Below are 15,012 nucleotides of genomic sequence, written 5' to 3' on the forward strand. Positions count from 1 at the left end.
AGAAGCGTGTGGTATAAACACGACCAAATCATTTCTCTCCCCTGTTCTGTAAGAAAATTCTTAGAAAAAAAAACAAGAACAAACTTTTTTCTTAATTGAAGAAGAAACTTTCTTCCAACAAAGCTTTTGAAGGATTCGTCTTTCCGTGATAAAGAAGCTCCAAATCGTGTGTATCTGTACAGAAAGGGAGAGAGATTCTGATTAAGAAAAGCCATGTCTATGTCTATTGTGAAACGCTTTGTTTCGTATATGTCTGCTCGCATCAGAGAAAATCATCGGTTGCTTAACCGTTATTCTTCCGCTTCTTCTTCCGCTCTCAAAGAAGCTTCCATGTCTTCGTCATCCCAATCTGAATCTTCGTCTCTCGAATCCGTTCATCTTAGCCACAATTGTATCCAGGTATGTGATATCTCATTTTTGTGAGTTGGAACTTGCAAGTTGAGGGAGATTCTGTTCGAAAATGGAATCTTTAATTGCTTTGAATCGAACACATAATTATAGTGATATGAAAAGCCCTTCATTAATCAATGGCGCATAGTCTCTGGTTCCCAACGCTTTTGAAATTGTTGTTCTTTGTATGATTTACATGATTCTTATTAATTGTATGAGTTATATCCCTTTTTTTTTTATTAATTGACAGAGGATGAAAGAGTTACAATCTAGTGAGCCGGAGAAGAAGCTGCTTCGTTTGGGGGTAGAAACTGGAGGATGTTCTGGTTTTCAGTATAAGTTTGAGCTTGATCATAAAACCAACCCTGATGACAGGTCCCTCTCTGCTTTTCCTCTCCCTCCCTCATTTTCCGTTACTCGTTTATTTCTCGTCTCAGTTATTTTAAAACATTTTGTCGTCAGGGTTTTCGAGACCAACGGTGTGAAATTGGTTGTAGATAATGTCTCCTATGACTTTGTCAAAGGCGCTACCATTGATTACGTCGACGAACTCATCCGTTCTGCCTTCGTGGTAAATCATATGCCCCCTCTCTCTTTTTTTCCCATCTTCTGAGGCTTATTAGTTACCATACTGCGACACTTTCTTTTCCATCATTGCTCAGTTAATGTCACTGGAACGTTTCTTGTCTTTTTGGCCTAAGCTGAATGTAGTCCATTAGCCACTTTCTTAACCATCATGTGTAAGATGATTTCTTACATGCTGCCTGCGTTTTTCGAAATGCAGACAAGATAGAATATTTAAGCAGCATGTTTTATACATATGTTCATAACCCTTTTCGAAACGTTCATTTTGATTTTTTTTTTTAATGCTTGCTGTGTCTCTCCAGGTAGCTGAAAACCCGGCAGCAGTGGGTGGATGCAGTTGTAAAAGCTCCTTCATGGTGAAGCTTTGATTCTTTTTAACCAATTCTTCTATTACCATATTTGATCTTTTGTTATTTACTTGTACAATGTCTCATAAGTTTTTGCTATGTATCATCATCATTCAAAATGGGCATAACTAGGGAAACTTTGTAGGCTTTCTAGCTCAACACAATCAATTGTCCATCCTATTTTTAAACAATAATGGAATGGTTTACACAAAGAGGAATGATGTATCTTCTCTTTTATATACACATCACTTGATCTCTACCTGTTCTTGATCAGACTCCCTATATCTTTCTGATGTTGATAATGAAACCTTATGATAGTTTAAAAGGTCTTTTTTTTTTCAGTTGATGAATACCATATTCATTAAACATAACAATACAAAAAATGAATCCATCATTGAGATTGATCAAGTTAGGATTCTTGAGTTGCAAGTGTCCCAAAGACTGAAACAGCTGTTTTAGTTGCCAGAGCCAAAGCCACGAGGACCTGGCTTGCTTGATGCAGACTCCACAAATTTCTTCCTTGATTCCGCCTTTTTCTTCCTCCTTGCGGTTCCAGGTAGACCCTAATAAGATCCCCACTCACAACATTAAGTTAAACTCTGTCACAAGTAAAAGATCATGAAGGAAGAAAGAAAGAAGGAAACCTTCTGTTCTGCTTTCATTGCGTCAGCGAGATCGGTGAATGCAGGATTCGCTCCTCCTTCCATTGCTCCCATCAAGTTCTTCATCTTCACTCTCATTTGGAATATTTGTGCTACAAGTTGGCTCACCTGAACAACCACAACAACAACCAAACTGAATATTCTTTTCTTGTCTGAGATCTGAACTAGCTTCTAAGTGAGAGAGTAGAGTACCTGTTGTTCTGTCTTTCCTGAATCTTTAGCTATTCTTTTTCTTCTCTCTGGAGACTCTGCTAGTAACTCTGGCTTCTCCTTTTCCTCTGCCCAATGCAGCCAAACGAGAATAAGACAATGTTTTCTTCACTAATGGAATGGGAAGAAAGAATCAAACCAGGAGTCATGGCTTCGATCATAGCTTCCATTATTACAAGACTCTTCTCAGCTTCTCTGATTTGCGCAGGACTCACTTTCCCCATCCCAGGTATCATTCCAAGAACACGTGACACCGAACCTATCTTGGCAACAGCACGCGTCTGCTTTAGCAAATCGTTGAAGTCGAACTTCTCACTCATTATCTTCTTCTGTAGATCCTCTGCATCTTCTTGACGCATCTATATATGAAAGAGACATCAGCAAGAGAGACAGAAACAAAAAGTTCTCTAGTAATTTTTTTAACTGAAAACTTACAACTTCTTGCGCCTTCTCTACAAACGAAAGCACATCTCCCATTCCTAGAATTCGTCCAGCCATTCTATTGGGATAAAAGGGCTCAAGATCCTCCATTCTCTCTCCACGTCCTACCAGTTTTATCGGTTTTCCAGATACCTAGTAAAGCAACTCTATCAAGTGATGTGTACTCAATATATATACATACCAGTCAAAAAGGTATAGAAGGAGAAGAATGAACCTCCTTGACACTCAAAGCAGCACCACCTCTTGAATCACCGTCTAGCTTTGTCAAAATGGCTCCTGTGATTCCTATCTCAACACTGAATGCCGTCACCAATGCTGTAGGGGAAAAGAAAAAAAGAAGAAACAAAGTCAAGAGGTTTTATCATCAAGAAACTAATAATACATGCACAAGATTACATGCAGCTTCTTGTCCAGTCATGGCATCAACAACTAGCAACGTTTCTGTGGGGTTCAGAAATCTCTTCACGTCTTTTAACTCATCCATCATCCCTTTGTCTACCTGTCACAAAGATGCAATGTCATGACTAAAAGCTGCATAACAGATTTGTGATACAGATAACAAGATTACCTGAAGCCTCCCTGCGGTATCCATGATAACTACATCGACGTTATTCATTTTAGCTTCTTTTAGACCTTGCTTAGCTATATCTGCAGGTTTTACTTCAGTCCCTGCTGTATAAACCGGCACACCAATCTGTGACAAGAAAGAGAGCATCGGACAAACTTTTTTTAACGGAATAGAATATCATTGACATGATGATTCAAAAGTCCAAATTATAATACCTTTTCACCTAAGATGACGAGTTGGTCAATGGCAGCAGGTCTGTACACATCTCCAGCAATAAGCATGCAAGATTTTCCCTAATACAAAATGATCCAATTATAATAAATGACAGAGAGTAACAATCCCTTCAAGATCTTCAAAAAAGCATACCTGTTTCTTTAGGTAATAAGCGAGTTTAGCGCAAACTGTTGTCTTCCCAACTCCTTGGAGCCCAGCAAGCAATATAACTGTAGGACCTGACTTAGCAAATTGTATCTCAGATACTTCTCCACCCATCACCTTCACTAGCTCATCATGTACAATCTGCAAAGTTGTATTGAAAAAAACTCAAATGATCACAGATCCGGGGCAAGATTAAGAACCGGTTCAATGCTAGTTACCTTGACCAACTGCTGATCTGGTTTGACTCCTCGAATGACACCCATTCCAACGGCTTGGTCACTTACAGATTGAACAAACCTTCTAACAACAGGAAGGCTCACCTTTTTTTACAAAATCGCCAAGCTGAGTAAAATTAACTTTTATATTGCTGAGGAAAAAAAAACAGAACAAAAACAAAACTCACATCTGCTTCAAGGAGAGCTCTTCTGATATCCTTCATTGGCTCAGCAATATTCTCCTTCGTCATGACATCTGCAAGTTCAAACAAACGTAACTAACTTCAAACCTTACTCATCCTCTCTGCATCTGTTAGTGCCACTATTACACTGCCTTGGACTTAAACTAAATTGATCAATTTCATTTAAAAAAAAATATTCAAGAAATCTAAAATATCTCCTATACAATCCATACACGAACAAAATGCTAATTTTCACTCAATTTCTCACTTCTTAGTCTAAGATTTTAAGTTTCTGTTTACCAAAAGCTAATAGCTTTAGACATTTACAAGAGAAACACGAACCTTCTCCTTTGAGTTTGGTCCAAGCAGCCTCGAGCCCACTCGTCAATTGACCAAACATCTCCGCCCTCACTTGACTCCTCCTGTATCTTCCATGCCCAACTGTCTTCGATTTCACCCAACTCCATATCTCCCTCTAGCGCAACACAGACATAACTAAGTAACCAAAATGAGAAAAGACAGAGAAAAAAAGGAAGAAGATTTGAAGCCAAACCGTGGAGGTATCCTTAGAAGAGAGAGAAGCTGAATTGGTGGTTCCGGCGAACGCAGAACGAAGCGTAGTAGCCCTGCTTGCTCCACTCCTCGTCCTATTCTGAGTACACTGAACTCTATTATTCACCGAGAAACGGCTGGAAAATTGAAGAGCCCCCTCCATAACTAGTGGGAGTGAGTGATCGAAAGCTCGAAAACGCTTTGTCTTGAGAGACTCTTGTCTCTTAATGTTATCCTTCTTTGTTGCAAAGGGGAAACAGAGGCTCTATCCGTTTTAATGACGTGTCTGTTTATTAACCGTTCGATGTGTTCTCTTTGTAAATACGCCGTCGTTTTAAGTGTGTTTGTTTAAAAATAGGCGCATCGTTTTGACGCTTTGGTGCATGTTATGTTGAAGGGCCTTTATCGTTCAAAAACATGCGAGGCAAAACATGGAGCAGAGAGGCCTTATCGTTCAGGTATATGTCTCATTTCGCAACCAACAGTTTTTTTCTCCTGAGTTGAACAAAAGAATCACATTGATTAAAGATAACTTCAAAATCCTCAAGAACATAAATGAACACAAAGCACACACCAACCTCCCAAAAAAAAAAAGCACTCTTTAGAAGCATATATCTACTATATAAAGAACAATGATATAAGAGAACCAGAACAAAGAAACAGAAAGTGTCATGAATGTGCCAGAGACGACTTCTTAGAGCTGCTCATCTTACTAGTTTCGCTGACAAAGGAAGACCAGAGAGATACTTTTTCCCCATCCTTCTTATCCAACCAAGAATCCATCACCCCTACGCGTTGCCTTGGTGTGCTCAGTGATCTAAACTTTTCCTTTGCAGACTCTGTCACGCTCATGTAAGGCTGGAAACCTCTGGAGCTTTGATAACAGCTCTCGTCCTCTAATAGACTCTGCTCAAGACGGCTAAAAGATCTCCTTGGGAATGAAAATGGAGACTCTTGTACATCACCAGAGTCTTGTCTTTGCAAAGTTCTGACTAGCTTCAGTTTTGTCGGGACTTGGATTTCGCCTGGAATGAGAGACTTGGATTCACCCCAATGTTCAAGTCTACAGCTTCTCATCCTATTGTCCTTTGTGTGTAATGACTCAAGAAGCATGTGAGGACTTCTTCTCTCCTGCAAAACTACTTTATGAGACTTCAAACCAAAGATAACCGGTTATATATGTTGGAGCCGGAAAACCGAATTGAAAAAACGATTAAATATAAAGCAATAATAAGGAAATAGACGAAATGAAAGATAGTATAAAAACGTTTTCCTAAGGAGTCGAAATATGATATCTCTTTCTTTAATTCTCGACCGAGAGTATTTATTTTGGGAAGGAAATGGGACAAGAGAGGGAGCTTAAGACAAGAGAGGGAGCTTACCCGATGTGACCGGGAGTATTTCAACATACGCTCACGCTTGACCACACCTTCTTGCTTCCTCAACCATATAGATTTGATGTCTTCCTTAGTGAGAGCGCTACTGTCCCAACCATTCTGACCATTGCACTCTACTTTGAGTACTTCTTTGATCTTGGACCAATGTTTTCCCTCTATGTCGTCTCTAGTGATTGATGAAGCTTTTCTGGAGGGTGTAGACTTCAACAGAGAAGAAACCTTTCGCCTAACAGCTCGGCCACGGACGATTGCTTGAAGCCTTACAAGAGATTTCAGTGCCCGCAACGCTTTCCTCGCCTGTTTTGTAACCAATACACAAGATCAAACACTGCAAGAGAATATGCTTCAAGCAGAGACTAAGAGAGTGTCTGACCAGATAAGCTCTGAAGGCACTCTGAATCTTGATAGCTGATACACTGAGATCATGCTTCTTGACAAAATGTTGAGAAGTGAAGGCGTTTCCTGCCATCCGGACAACCTCAGCAGCGGCTTTGGCGGCTGCAACCGCTGCCTCAGCTGCTGCGGCTGTGGCAATGGCTACATTCATGGCATGTTTTCTCTGATCCTCTGTTGCTTGGTTCAAAGTCCTAGTCTCTTGCACCTTAGTTGAAATCTGATGTCTCAGTTTCAGTCTTCTAAACACCCATCTCAATCTCCTTGACTTCTACAACAAGGAACCCTTTTAGATTCTGAAACATGGACAACTCATGGTATACTATCACAAGAGAGAAAACAAACAAAACCTTCTCTGCTTTTGCTTTGGCCTCGCAGATGAATAGTCGTTTTATCCAACCGAACCATGACCTCCTCATTGCCATTACGTTGAAAATCTCTGGATACAGATGATAAAGCCTCTTTTTTAGTTGGTCAATGATCATTTAAATGAAAAATTTAGACAACAACATAGTAAACAATGATGTAACAATGCGTTATCTAATAGATATGGCAGAGGAACTCAAAAAGACATTACCTGTGAACACAAACCAAATGATATAGAAATGAAGTGGTAATGTTGGAGATTCAGACACTTGTGAAGAGATGAGTTCGAGTGATGTCTAAATATAGGATCCTCTCTTGTCTCCTTTTCCAACTGTCACTTTTACTATCTATGATTACTGACTTGTTCAAACTCTCCGTTTTCTTTTGCTTCTAAACCAATCACTTGATATTGGTCCCAACTTCATTTTATCATCCTTACATTGATAAACTAATACACTACAAAATAAATCCAATTAATGAATTATTTTTCGTTTTTTCTTTATTGCCACTTTTGGCTTGTGATAAAAGAACATGTGGCTTGTCAACGTATCTATGCTTACAAAAAAAAAGCTTAAGGAATTATGCGAAGATGTAAAGTTGATTATACCATATTATAATGTAATTGTTATGATATTGTGTGATACATATTATATGCAATGGACTCGTGAAATAATTGCTTGAAGAGAAAAGAAAAATAATGACAACAATGAGTGATAGTACATTTTAATCATTGGGAAAAATCGAGCTTTGAAGGTTTTCTCTTAAATCAATAACTAATTTGGGTGTGGTTTTATTGTACTTGAGGGTAATTGTTGAATCCGTAGTTGTTGTATATATTTTCAATCAATATTTATATGGTTATATAAATACAGTTTAACTTCAATTTGTCTTCTAAGGTTATATCTCAATGAAAAAAAATTCTTTCTTTATAATTTAAAATGTATTTCTAAGTAGCTAACATCCAAAAATTCCGAAAATATAGATCATGTATGAATAGTGCTTCACAAAATTCCGTTATAATTAGCTCAACTGAACAAAAATCTTGTTATCTGACGAAGAAAAAATCAATTTAATTTAGCTGATGGTGGTCCATTTAGACTAAAATTCGTTGTTGAGTAGATCATTACAACTTTAGTTATCGTGTCATTGAAACAATGATGAGCCATGTGATGTGAGTCACATTTGATATGAACGTAGGGCGAGCAAAATAGCCTCTAGGTTTCATTTTAGCTTAATAATGCATTTTGAGTTCCTCAACACACAAAAGGATCCTTTTGAGTTGTTATACAGTCCCACCACTCTTTTAACACTACTTTTATGAATCAAATTCCTAACTATCTATTTTCCTACATTTATTTCTAATGAAAAAGTTAATAAAATATTCATGTTTGTTAAGATAAATTATCATATCATGGAAAGATATAAAAAAACTCTTCAAACTCTTACAAAATTGATGTACTTTTTTTACCACAATGAAATCATGGACTTATTATCCGGGATTCAGATGCGATCCGAGATTCAATCCGAAAATAAAATATCCGGGGTGTCTCGATCTGAATCTGAAAATAAAATCTCGGATCCGTCAAAACTAAATCTAGATCCAAATATCTTAATTTTTGGGTTCAGTATCCAACTCGGATCCGTGTTTTAAAAATATATTAAATTTTTAAATTTATAAATTAAATTTGATATATTAATATTCATAAATAAAATTAGTCATATGTTTTTGTATTTTATTTTTATAATAATATATGCATAAATATATTCACAAATTTTGTAAAAATATTTAATTTATGTGATATTTTAGATTTTTTAAAAATACTTTTATTTTTTTATCATAATTTCTGGACGGATATCCGAAAAGCACATATCCGAATCAGGATACCAAAATCACGATCCGACGGATACGGATCCGGTACCCAAAATATTCCGGATATCCGGATCCGTCGGAGACCTACTATATACTAGTATTTATTAATTAATTAATGATCATATAATTTCAAAATGTAAATTTCCTTGAAGTTACCTATATTATACAAATCAATAATCTTTATAAATAAATATTTTTCAGAAGATGGTTTTCCTCAACATGATATTTTATCATTCTTTAAAAGGAATAACGAGAGAAGATTCAGTATCATCAAAGCTAAGCTTTGATTTCTTTTCCAAATAAAAGCAGGAGAAAGGTTGCAACTTGCAGGCAATAAACAGAAAGAAAAATCAATGAACCAATAATGAGATCATAAAGGATTATCTGTACCTAAGATTACATGATCTGTTCTTCGATTACTACATGACGTTTATGAACTTTATTCTTTTTCAGATTAGAAAACGCACACCATTACGTTTCAAAGAATGTGGACATTCTCCACAGCCTAGTCATCATCATCCACTGACCATTAATCCAACTTATAATATTATCTCTAGTGACTAGTGAGTGACCAATAATGCAAATCATTTGAATCAGCTACAGAGTCAAATTTACTTTGGATTTGTTAGGTCAAGCCTCTGTTCTATATGCAATTCATCATGAATCACTATCTTTCTACAACCTGAGTGAATCACCGAATGCAGATCAAAAACGCAAACGCTAAAACTTGGTTATTACAAAAAGGCACAATTAATCTTTAATTGGCTAAACCGTAGTTTAATGGCCATGCGTGGCAAGTTTCTGAGGCGTTTCTTCATCTGGCGCCGCCTGGGGTTGATGCTTCTTTTTGGGGAACATGCTTTTAAGTCTGTACATCCGAATAGCAGGATCCCAGCGATACACGGGAAGGTCGTCAGGTGAATCTTCTTCGACGGCATCGTTTTCCCAGGCAGGTCCTTCCTCTATAAGCAACCCTGATGTGTCAAAGTTAAATTCGTCAGTCTGCATCTCTTCGGGCTCAGAATCTTGAGAGCTTTCGCTTGTTAGATCATCAACCCTGATGTCACTCGTAATTGGAAGCTTCTCAGGTGTTTCTTGTTCGGCTTCATGATGCATTTGGCTTGTTTCATCATCATCAGCAAACCAGGCTGCTCCTTTATCTAGTAGCAATAGCGGCCATTCGGGAGTGTCTGGATTGCTGATGTCCGGAGTGGGAGTGACAAAGATAACATCGTAACGCATGTCATGCAATAGTTCAAGCATGTGGGTGTAGTAGGCGTCATCTTTGAAATGATCTGCGAAAAGGACCAAACTCGTTCCAGTACAACGAGTGTCCCTTTCCCATAAATACATGTCATTCAACATTCTGATACGTCTCGCGGCTTTATCCCCTGGAAAAGAAAAAAAAGAGAGTAAATATTAACAAATGGACGTGATGGTAAAAAGATTACAAAGTATATATGATATATTTAAAAAAAAAAGAACAAGAATGATCTACCTGCGGGAAGAAAGTAGATTCTTGAAGCCCACGTCTTGTCACCACGCAGTAAGGCATCCCTCGAAGACCCTTTCTTGTCGTCATCATCATCATCAAGATAGGCCCAGATTGTAATATTCTTTTTACTAAACTGCTTTGCCACAAGAGCTGACTTGATAGAGCGGTAGATCTCATCAGGGGTGAAAGAAGGAGGGAATGGGCAATCCACGGCATCCCAAAAGACGGCTGTCCTACCCCCTCTGACGGTTGGGATACGCTCTGAGCCATGCAATAAAGAGAGAGAGAGGTTAAATACCATTTTATTTATTTATAATAATATTATTAATCTAAAAAAAAAAAACAATAATGGAATGTGGGGGGGGGACTTACCAGAGAAATCTACAGTCTTGGAGACATCTTGTTTGATCTTTACAAACCTTTCTTGGTAGTCATCATACTCCTCCGCAAAATGACTATATAATTCTTTGCGTCTAGGCTTTCCTCCACCTAAAAAACGTGAATTCTCAAGTAGAGAGTCTAGACTAAAGATAAACTCTTCACCAGGCGGCGGTGGCTTTACTATAAGAACATTGTGACGCCTCGATTTCAGACACTGCAGAACCCTATTTAGCTCCCTTTCTGGTTTTGCGATAACAAAAAGATTTACAGGTCCTGGTCCGGTCATTGATGCGTAACGAATCATATAGAAAGTCATGGACGGCACTTTGCAATGTATCGCTGATTCAGACCCACCTATCAAACAGAGAAACAACTCTCAGATTAAAATATATAATTAAAAAAAAAAAAAAACAGAAAATTAAAGAGAGTGTTGTTGTTGTTGTGAGGAATTATTCACCATTGGGGGATGAGTAGGTGGAGATTACTTCGGCCTCGCATAACTCTCTTTTGTCGTAGTTGAGTTGCTCAGAATACAGCCACACACTCATAAACCCATCACGAAAGCCCATTATACTAAGAGCTTTTGGAATATCACCCATAATAGCATCAAATTTATCTACAGGGATTGGGTAGTCATCTATGTTCCAGAACACCAGTGTCAGCTTAACTACAGAATATAAAAAAAAATAAAAAAACATTTATTTAGCTATAATCGATCAGATGAAATCTACTGATAAAGAGATGGGAGAGAGAGAGAGATCTTACAGCTCATAAAACCGATGGTATTGTCTTCGCCGCCCATGGTGTTCTAAGGAGAGATGCGATGAGAACTGGAGACCTTCTAGGGTTTAGATCTCGATTTGAATATGTCTTGACGGAGATGAGAGAGCGAGAGAGAGAGGATGCGGCTCGATTAGAGAGGCGAGACCTCTATCTAATCTATAATATGTCCTTCCTTACGCGGGCATGTTTTTATAGCCCTTGGATCTCAGATAAAAATGGAAAATATCAAAAGGGTTTTGGGCATATTTTCAACCGTCCGATCTGGTACATTCTTTTCCTATTTCCTGTTTTGGCAAAAAGTTTTGAAATCCAGCCTAATAATGGGCCCTGAAAAGGGCCTCCTAAAACCCTCTCGAAGTCCCTGCCCGGAAAACATTTGCTTTCGGTCTCAGATTTTTATCAAACTTAGCAGCCCATTAAAGTGGGCCTCGAATTATTATTATTACTGGAAAAGTTTCATGTGTTTCAGTTTGGATTCGTTCGGGTTTTCAGACTCATGAATTTTAGCCTCTTTCAAATATCGTAAAAGTTCGACCGTTCGGGTTTAGTTACATTTCTGAATTCAGTTTGGACCATCGGTTCCAAAATATGAATTTGTACTTGTTAAACTCGATATACATTTATTCTAATCTATACTATTATCCGCGAAGTTTGGACTAATAATGCAAATCATTTGAATCAGCTACAGAGTCAAATTTACTTTGGATTTGTTAGGTCAAGCCTCTGTTCTATATGCAATTCATCATGATTCATGAATCACTATCTATCTACAACCTGAGTGAATCACGGAATGCAGATCAAAAACGCAAACGCTAAAACTTGGTTATTACAAAAAGGCACAATCTTTAACTTGGTTCTTCTTCTGGTGCCGCCTGGGGTTGATGCTTCTTTTTGGGGAATAGGCTTTTAAGTTTGTACATGCGAGTAAAAGGATCCCAGCGATACAGGGGAAGGTCGTCAGGTGAATCTTCTTCGACGGCATCGTTTTCCCAGGCAGGGCCTTCCTCTATTAGCAATCTTAGTGGGCGATGGGACATGTCCTCGTCCTCGGTCTGCATCTCTTCGGGCTCTGAATCTTGAGAGCTTTCGCTGGTTTGATCACCAAAAACTTGGGCTTCATGATGATGCATTTGGGGGGTGGGTTCGTCGCCAGTATCATCAGTCAACCAGGATGCTCCTTTATTTAGTAGCAATCGCGGCCATTCTGGAGTTTCTGGATTGTTGATGTCCGGAGTGGGAGTGACTAAGAAAACATCGTAACGCAGTTCATTCAACTTTTGAAGCATGTGGATGTAGTAGGCGTCATCTTTGAACTGATCTCCGAACACGAACAAACTTGCTTCATAAGAACTGGTGAACCTTTGAGAGTCCCTTACCCATAGATAAATGTCATTTAACATTCTGATACGTCTCGAGGCTTTATCCCCTGGAAAAGGTAAAAAAAAAATAAAAAAATATTAACAATGGTAAAGATTACAAAGTATGCTTATATAAAGAAAGAAAAAGAGTGATCTACCTGCGGGAAGAAAGTAGATTCTGGAGGCCCACGTCTTGTCACCACGCAGTAAGGAATCCCTCGAAGACACTATCTTGTCATCAGCATCATCAAGATAGGCCCAGATTGCAATATTCTTTTTACTAAACTGCTTTGCCACAAGAGCTGACTTGATAGAGCGGTAGATCTCATCAGGGGTGAAAGAAGGAGGGAATGGGCAATCCACGGCATCCCAGAAGACGACTGTCCTAAACCCTTTGACGGTTGGGATACGCTCTGAGCCATGCAATAAATATAGAGACAGAGAGGTTAAATAACATTTTATAATAATAATAAATATTAATCTAAAAAAACAAACAAAACAATAAGGGAATGGGACTTACCAGAGAAATCTACCTTCTTGGAGACATCTTCTTTGATCCTTACATACCTTTCTTCCGACACATCATACTCCTCCACATAATGAGTATATAAAGGTTCGAATCTAGGCTTTCCTCCACCTAAAAGCCGGGCATTCTCAACTAGAGAGTCAACACTAAAGCGAAATTCTTCAGGCTTCTTAACTACAAGAACATTGTGTCGCCTAGACTTGAGACACTGCACAACTCTATCTAACTCCCTTTCTGGTTTTGCGATAACCAAAAAGTTGACCGGTCCTGGACCAGTTTGTGAAGCCAAAGTAATCATATACAAAGTCATGGCCGGCACTTTGTAAACTGAATAAGATGTACCTATCAAACAGAGAAACAACTCTCAGATTAAAATATATATATAATAAAAAAAAAAAAAAAAGAAAACAGAGCAAATTAAAGAGAGTGTTGTTGTTGTGAGGAATTCACCGTTGGGGGTTAAGTATTCGTTGATTACTTGGGCCTCGCACAACTCTCTTTTGTCGTAGTTGATTTGCTTAGAATACAGCCACACACTCATAAACCCACCAAGAAAGCCCATTACATCAAGAGCTTTTGAGATATCACCAAAAATAGGATCAAGATTATTGGTAGCATCTAAGGGGATTGGGTAGTCATCTATGTTCCAGAACACCAGTGTCTCCTTCACTACGGGGAAACAAAAAAATAAAAAAAAATAAGAACCATTAATTTAGCTATAATCGATCAGATGAAATCTAACAAACAATTTCTGATAAGAGATGGGAGAAGAGATCTTACATGACTCAAAACCGATAGTATCGTCTTCAGAGCCCATGGTGTTCTACGGAGATGGCTGGCGATGAGAATTGAAGACCTTCTAGGGTTGAATGTGTCTTCACGGAGATGAGAGAGAGGATGCGGCTCGATGAGAGAAACCTATCTAATCTAATAATGCCTTTACGCGCGGGCATGTTTTTATCCTTTGGATCTCAAATAAAAAAAATGGAAAAATATTAAAGGGTTTATTTTCATCCGTCCGATCTATTTATCAAAAAATGGAGAAACAAAAATATCTAAGCATTCTTTTCCTTTTTCCTTTTTTTTTTTTGGCGAAAAGTTTTGAAATCCCCCGCCCAACCATAACTCTTGAGAGAATTTATCAAGCTTAGGGGCTCTTTGTTTCTCCATCTATTTATCTCCATTCAAATGATCCATTTGTAGAGTCTATTCACATGATCCATTCAGATTTTATTAGATGTTTGTTTGTTCATCCAAGTGATTCATCTAAATGAATCATTTAAATGGATCTTACGTTTGTTTGTCCATCCAAATGATTCATTTAGATGAATTATCTAAACAAATTACTAAAATACCTTTTTTGATTTAACCCTATAATTTGATATTAATTTCAACTATATTAATTTTCATTATTTAATCTATTATATTTAGAACAGAATTATTTTAAAATTAGCATTTTGGTGGGAAACCGTGATTTGCGGTTTTGGGTTTTGACTAGAAACCGCGTTTTTGTTGTTTTGGTGGGAAACCACATTTTTTGTTGTTTTGGCGGAAAATCACGTTTTTTACGAAAAACCGTAATTTTGTGGTTTTGGCGGAAAACCGCATTTTGCGGTTTTGGTGGGAAAATGTGTGTTTTGCGGTTTTGGCGGGAAAAAACGTTTTTGCGGTTTTGGCGGGAAACCGTGTATTTGCGGTTTTGGCGGGAAACCGTGTTTTTTTGCTGTTTTGGCGGGAAACCGCGTTTATGCGGTTTTGGCGGGAAATCGCGTTTTGCGGTTTTAGCGGAAAATGCGTTTTTCACGATTTTGGCGGGAAAATGCATTTTTGCGGTTTTGGCGGGAAATCGCGTTTTTGCGGAAAACCACATTTTTGCGATTTTGCGGAAAACAACATTTGCAGTTTTGGCGGGA

At 38.1% G+C, this 15,012-nt stretch overlaps 5 protein-coding genes across 6 annotated transcripts; 1 reads left to right on the forward strand and 4 right to left on the reverse strand.

Moving 5' to 3' along the window:
- The first annotated feature begins 33 nt into the window (after window positions 1-33).
- On the forward strand, window positions 34-1,579 carry LOC108843406 (iron-sulfur assembly protein IscA-like 2, mitochondrial). The gene is made up of 4 exons (XM_018616599.2): window positions 34-399; window positions 641-765; window positions 853-961; window positions 1,278-1,579. The coding sequence occupies exons 1-4, from the start codon at window positions 214-216 to the stop codon at window positions 1,341-1,343; spliced, it is 486 nt and encodes a 161-aa protein (XP_018472101.2). The 5' UTR covers window positions 34-213; the 3' UTR covers window positions 1,344-1,579.
- A 58-nt stretch (window positions 1,580-1,637) lies between these two features.
- LOC108843405 (signal recognition particle subunit SRP54, chloroplastic) lies at window positions 1,638-4,767 on the reverse strand. The gene is made up of 14 exons (XM_018616598.2): window positions 4,532-4,767; window positions 4,321-4,453; window positions 3,985-4,052; window positions 3,800-3,901; window positions 3,570-3,722; window positions 3,419-3,496; window positions 3,204-3,329; window positions 3,032-3,134; window positions 2,850-2,950; window positions 2,630-2,767; window positions 2,334-2,553; window positions 2,177-2,262; window positions 1,967-2,092; window positions 1,638-1,885 (listed from the first exon to the last, which is right to left on the reverse strand). Exons 1-14 carry the CDS (start codon window positions 4,691-4,693, stop codon window positions 1,778-1,780), a joined length of 1,704 nt encoding a protein of 567 aa, XP_018472100.1. The 5' UTR covers window positions 4,694-4,767; the 3' UTR covers window positions 1,638-1,777.
- Window positions 4,768-5,030: 263 nt separating this feature from the next.
- On the reverse strand, window positions 5,031-6,937 carry LOC108841206 (protein IQ-DOMAIN 12-like). 2 transcript variants are annotated; one of them, XM_056995082.1, is made up of 5 exons: window positions 6,898-6,937; window positions 6,671-6,759; window positions 6,301-6,588; window positions 5,913-6,224; window positions 5,031-5,661 (listed from the first exon to the last, which is right to left on the reverse strand). In XM_056995082.1, exons 2-5 carry the CDS (start codon window positions 6,743-6,745, stop codon window positions 5,200-5,202), a joined length of 1,137 nt encoding a protein of 378 aa, XP_056851062.1. In that variant the 5' UTR covers window positions 6,746-6,759; window positions 6,898-6,937; the 3' UTR covers window positions 5,031-5,199. The 2 variants fall into 2 exon arrangements, with proteins under 2 accessions (XP_056851062.1, XP_018469490.1); XM_018613988.2 differs by having other exon boundaries at window positions 6,301-6,591.
- A 2,194-nt stretch (window positions 6,938-9,131) lies between these two features.
- On the reverse strand, window positions 9,132-11,386 carry LOC108842981 (uncharacterized). Its single transcript, XM_018616051.2, has 5 exons — window positions 11,198-11,386; window positions 10,890-11,099; window positions 10,424-10,786; window positions 10,055-10,312; window positions 9,132-9,947 (listed from the first exon to the last, which is right to left on the reverse strand). Exons 1-5 carry the CDS (start codon window positions 11,232-11,234, stop codon window positions 9,334-9,336), a joined length of 1,482 nt encoding a protein of 493 aa, XP_018471553.1. The 5' UTR covers window positions 11,235-11,386; the 3' UTR covers window positions 9,132-9,333.
- Window positions 11,387-11,875: 489 nt separating this feature from the next.
- LOC108842982 (uncharacterized) lies at window positions 11,876-14,038 on the reverse strand. The gene is made up of 5 exons (XM_018616052.2): window positions 13,880-14,038; window positions 13,550-13,768; window positions 13,094-13,441; window positions 12,732-12,986; window positions 11,876-12,641 (listed from the first exon to the last, which is right to left on the reverse strand). Exons 1-5 carry the CDS (start codon window positions 13,914-13,916, stop codon window positions 12,061-12,063), a joined length of 1,440 nt encoding a protein of 479 aa, XP_018471554.2. The 5' UTR covers window positions 13,917-14,038; the 3' UTR covers window positions 11,876-12,060.
- Between the last annotated feature and the right edge of the window lie 974 nt (window positions 14,039-15,012).

This window comes from Raphanus sativus, chromosome 2, assembly GCF_000801105.2.
Source record: "Raphanus sativus cultivar WK10039 chromosome 2, ASM80110v3, whole genome shotgun sequence".
Classification (NCBI taxonomy): domain Eukaryota; kingdom Viridiplantae; phylum Streptophyta; class Magnoliopsida; order Brassicales; family Brassicaceae; genus Raphanus; species Raphanus sativus.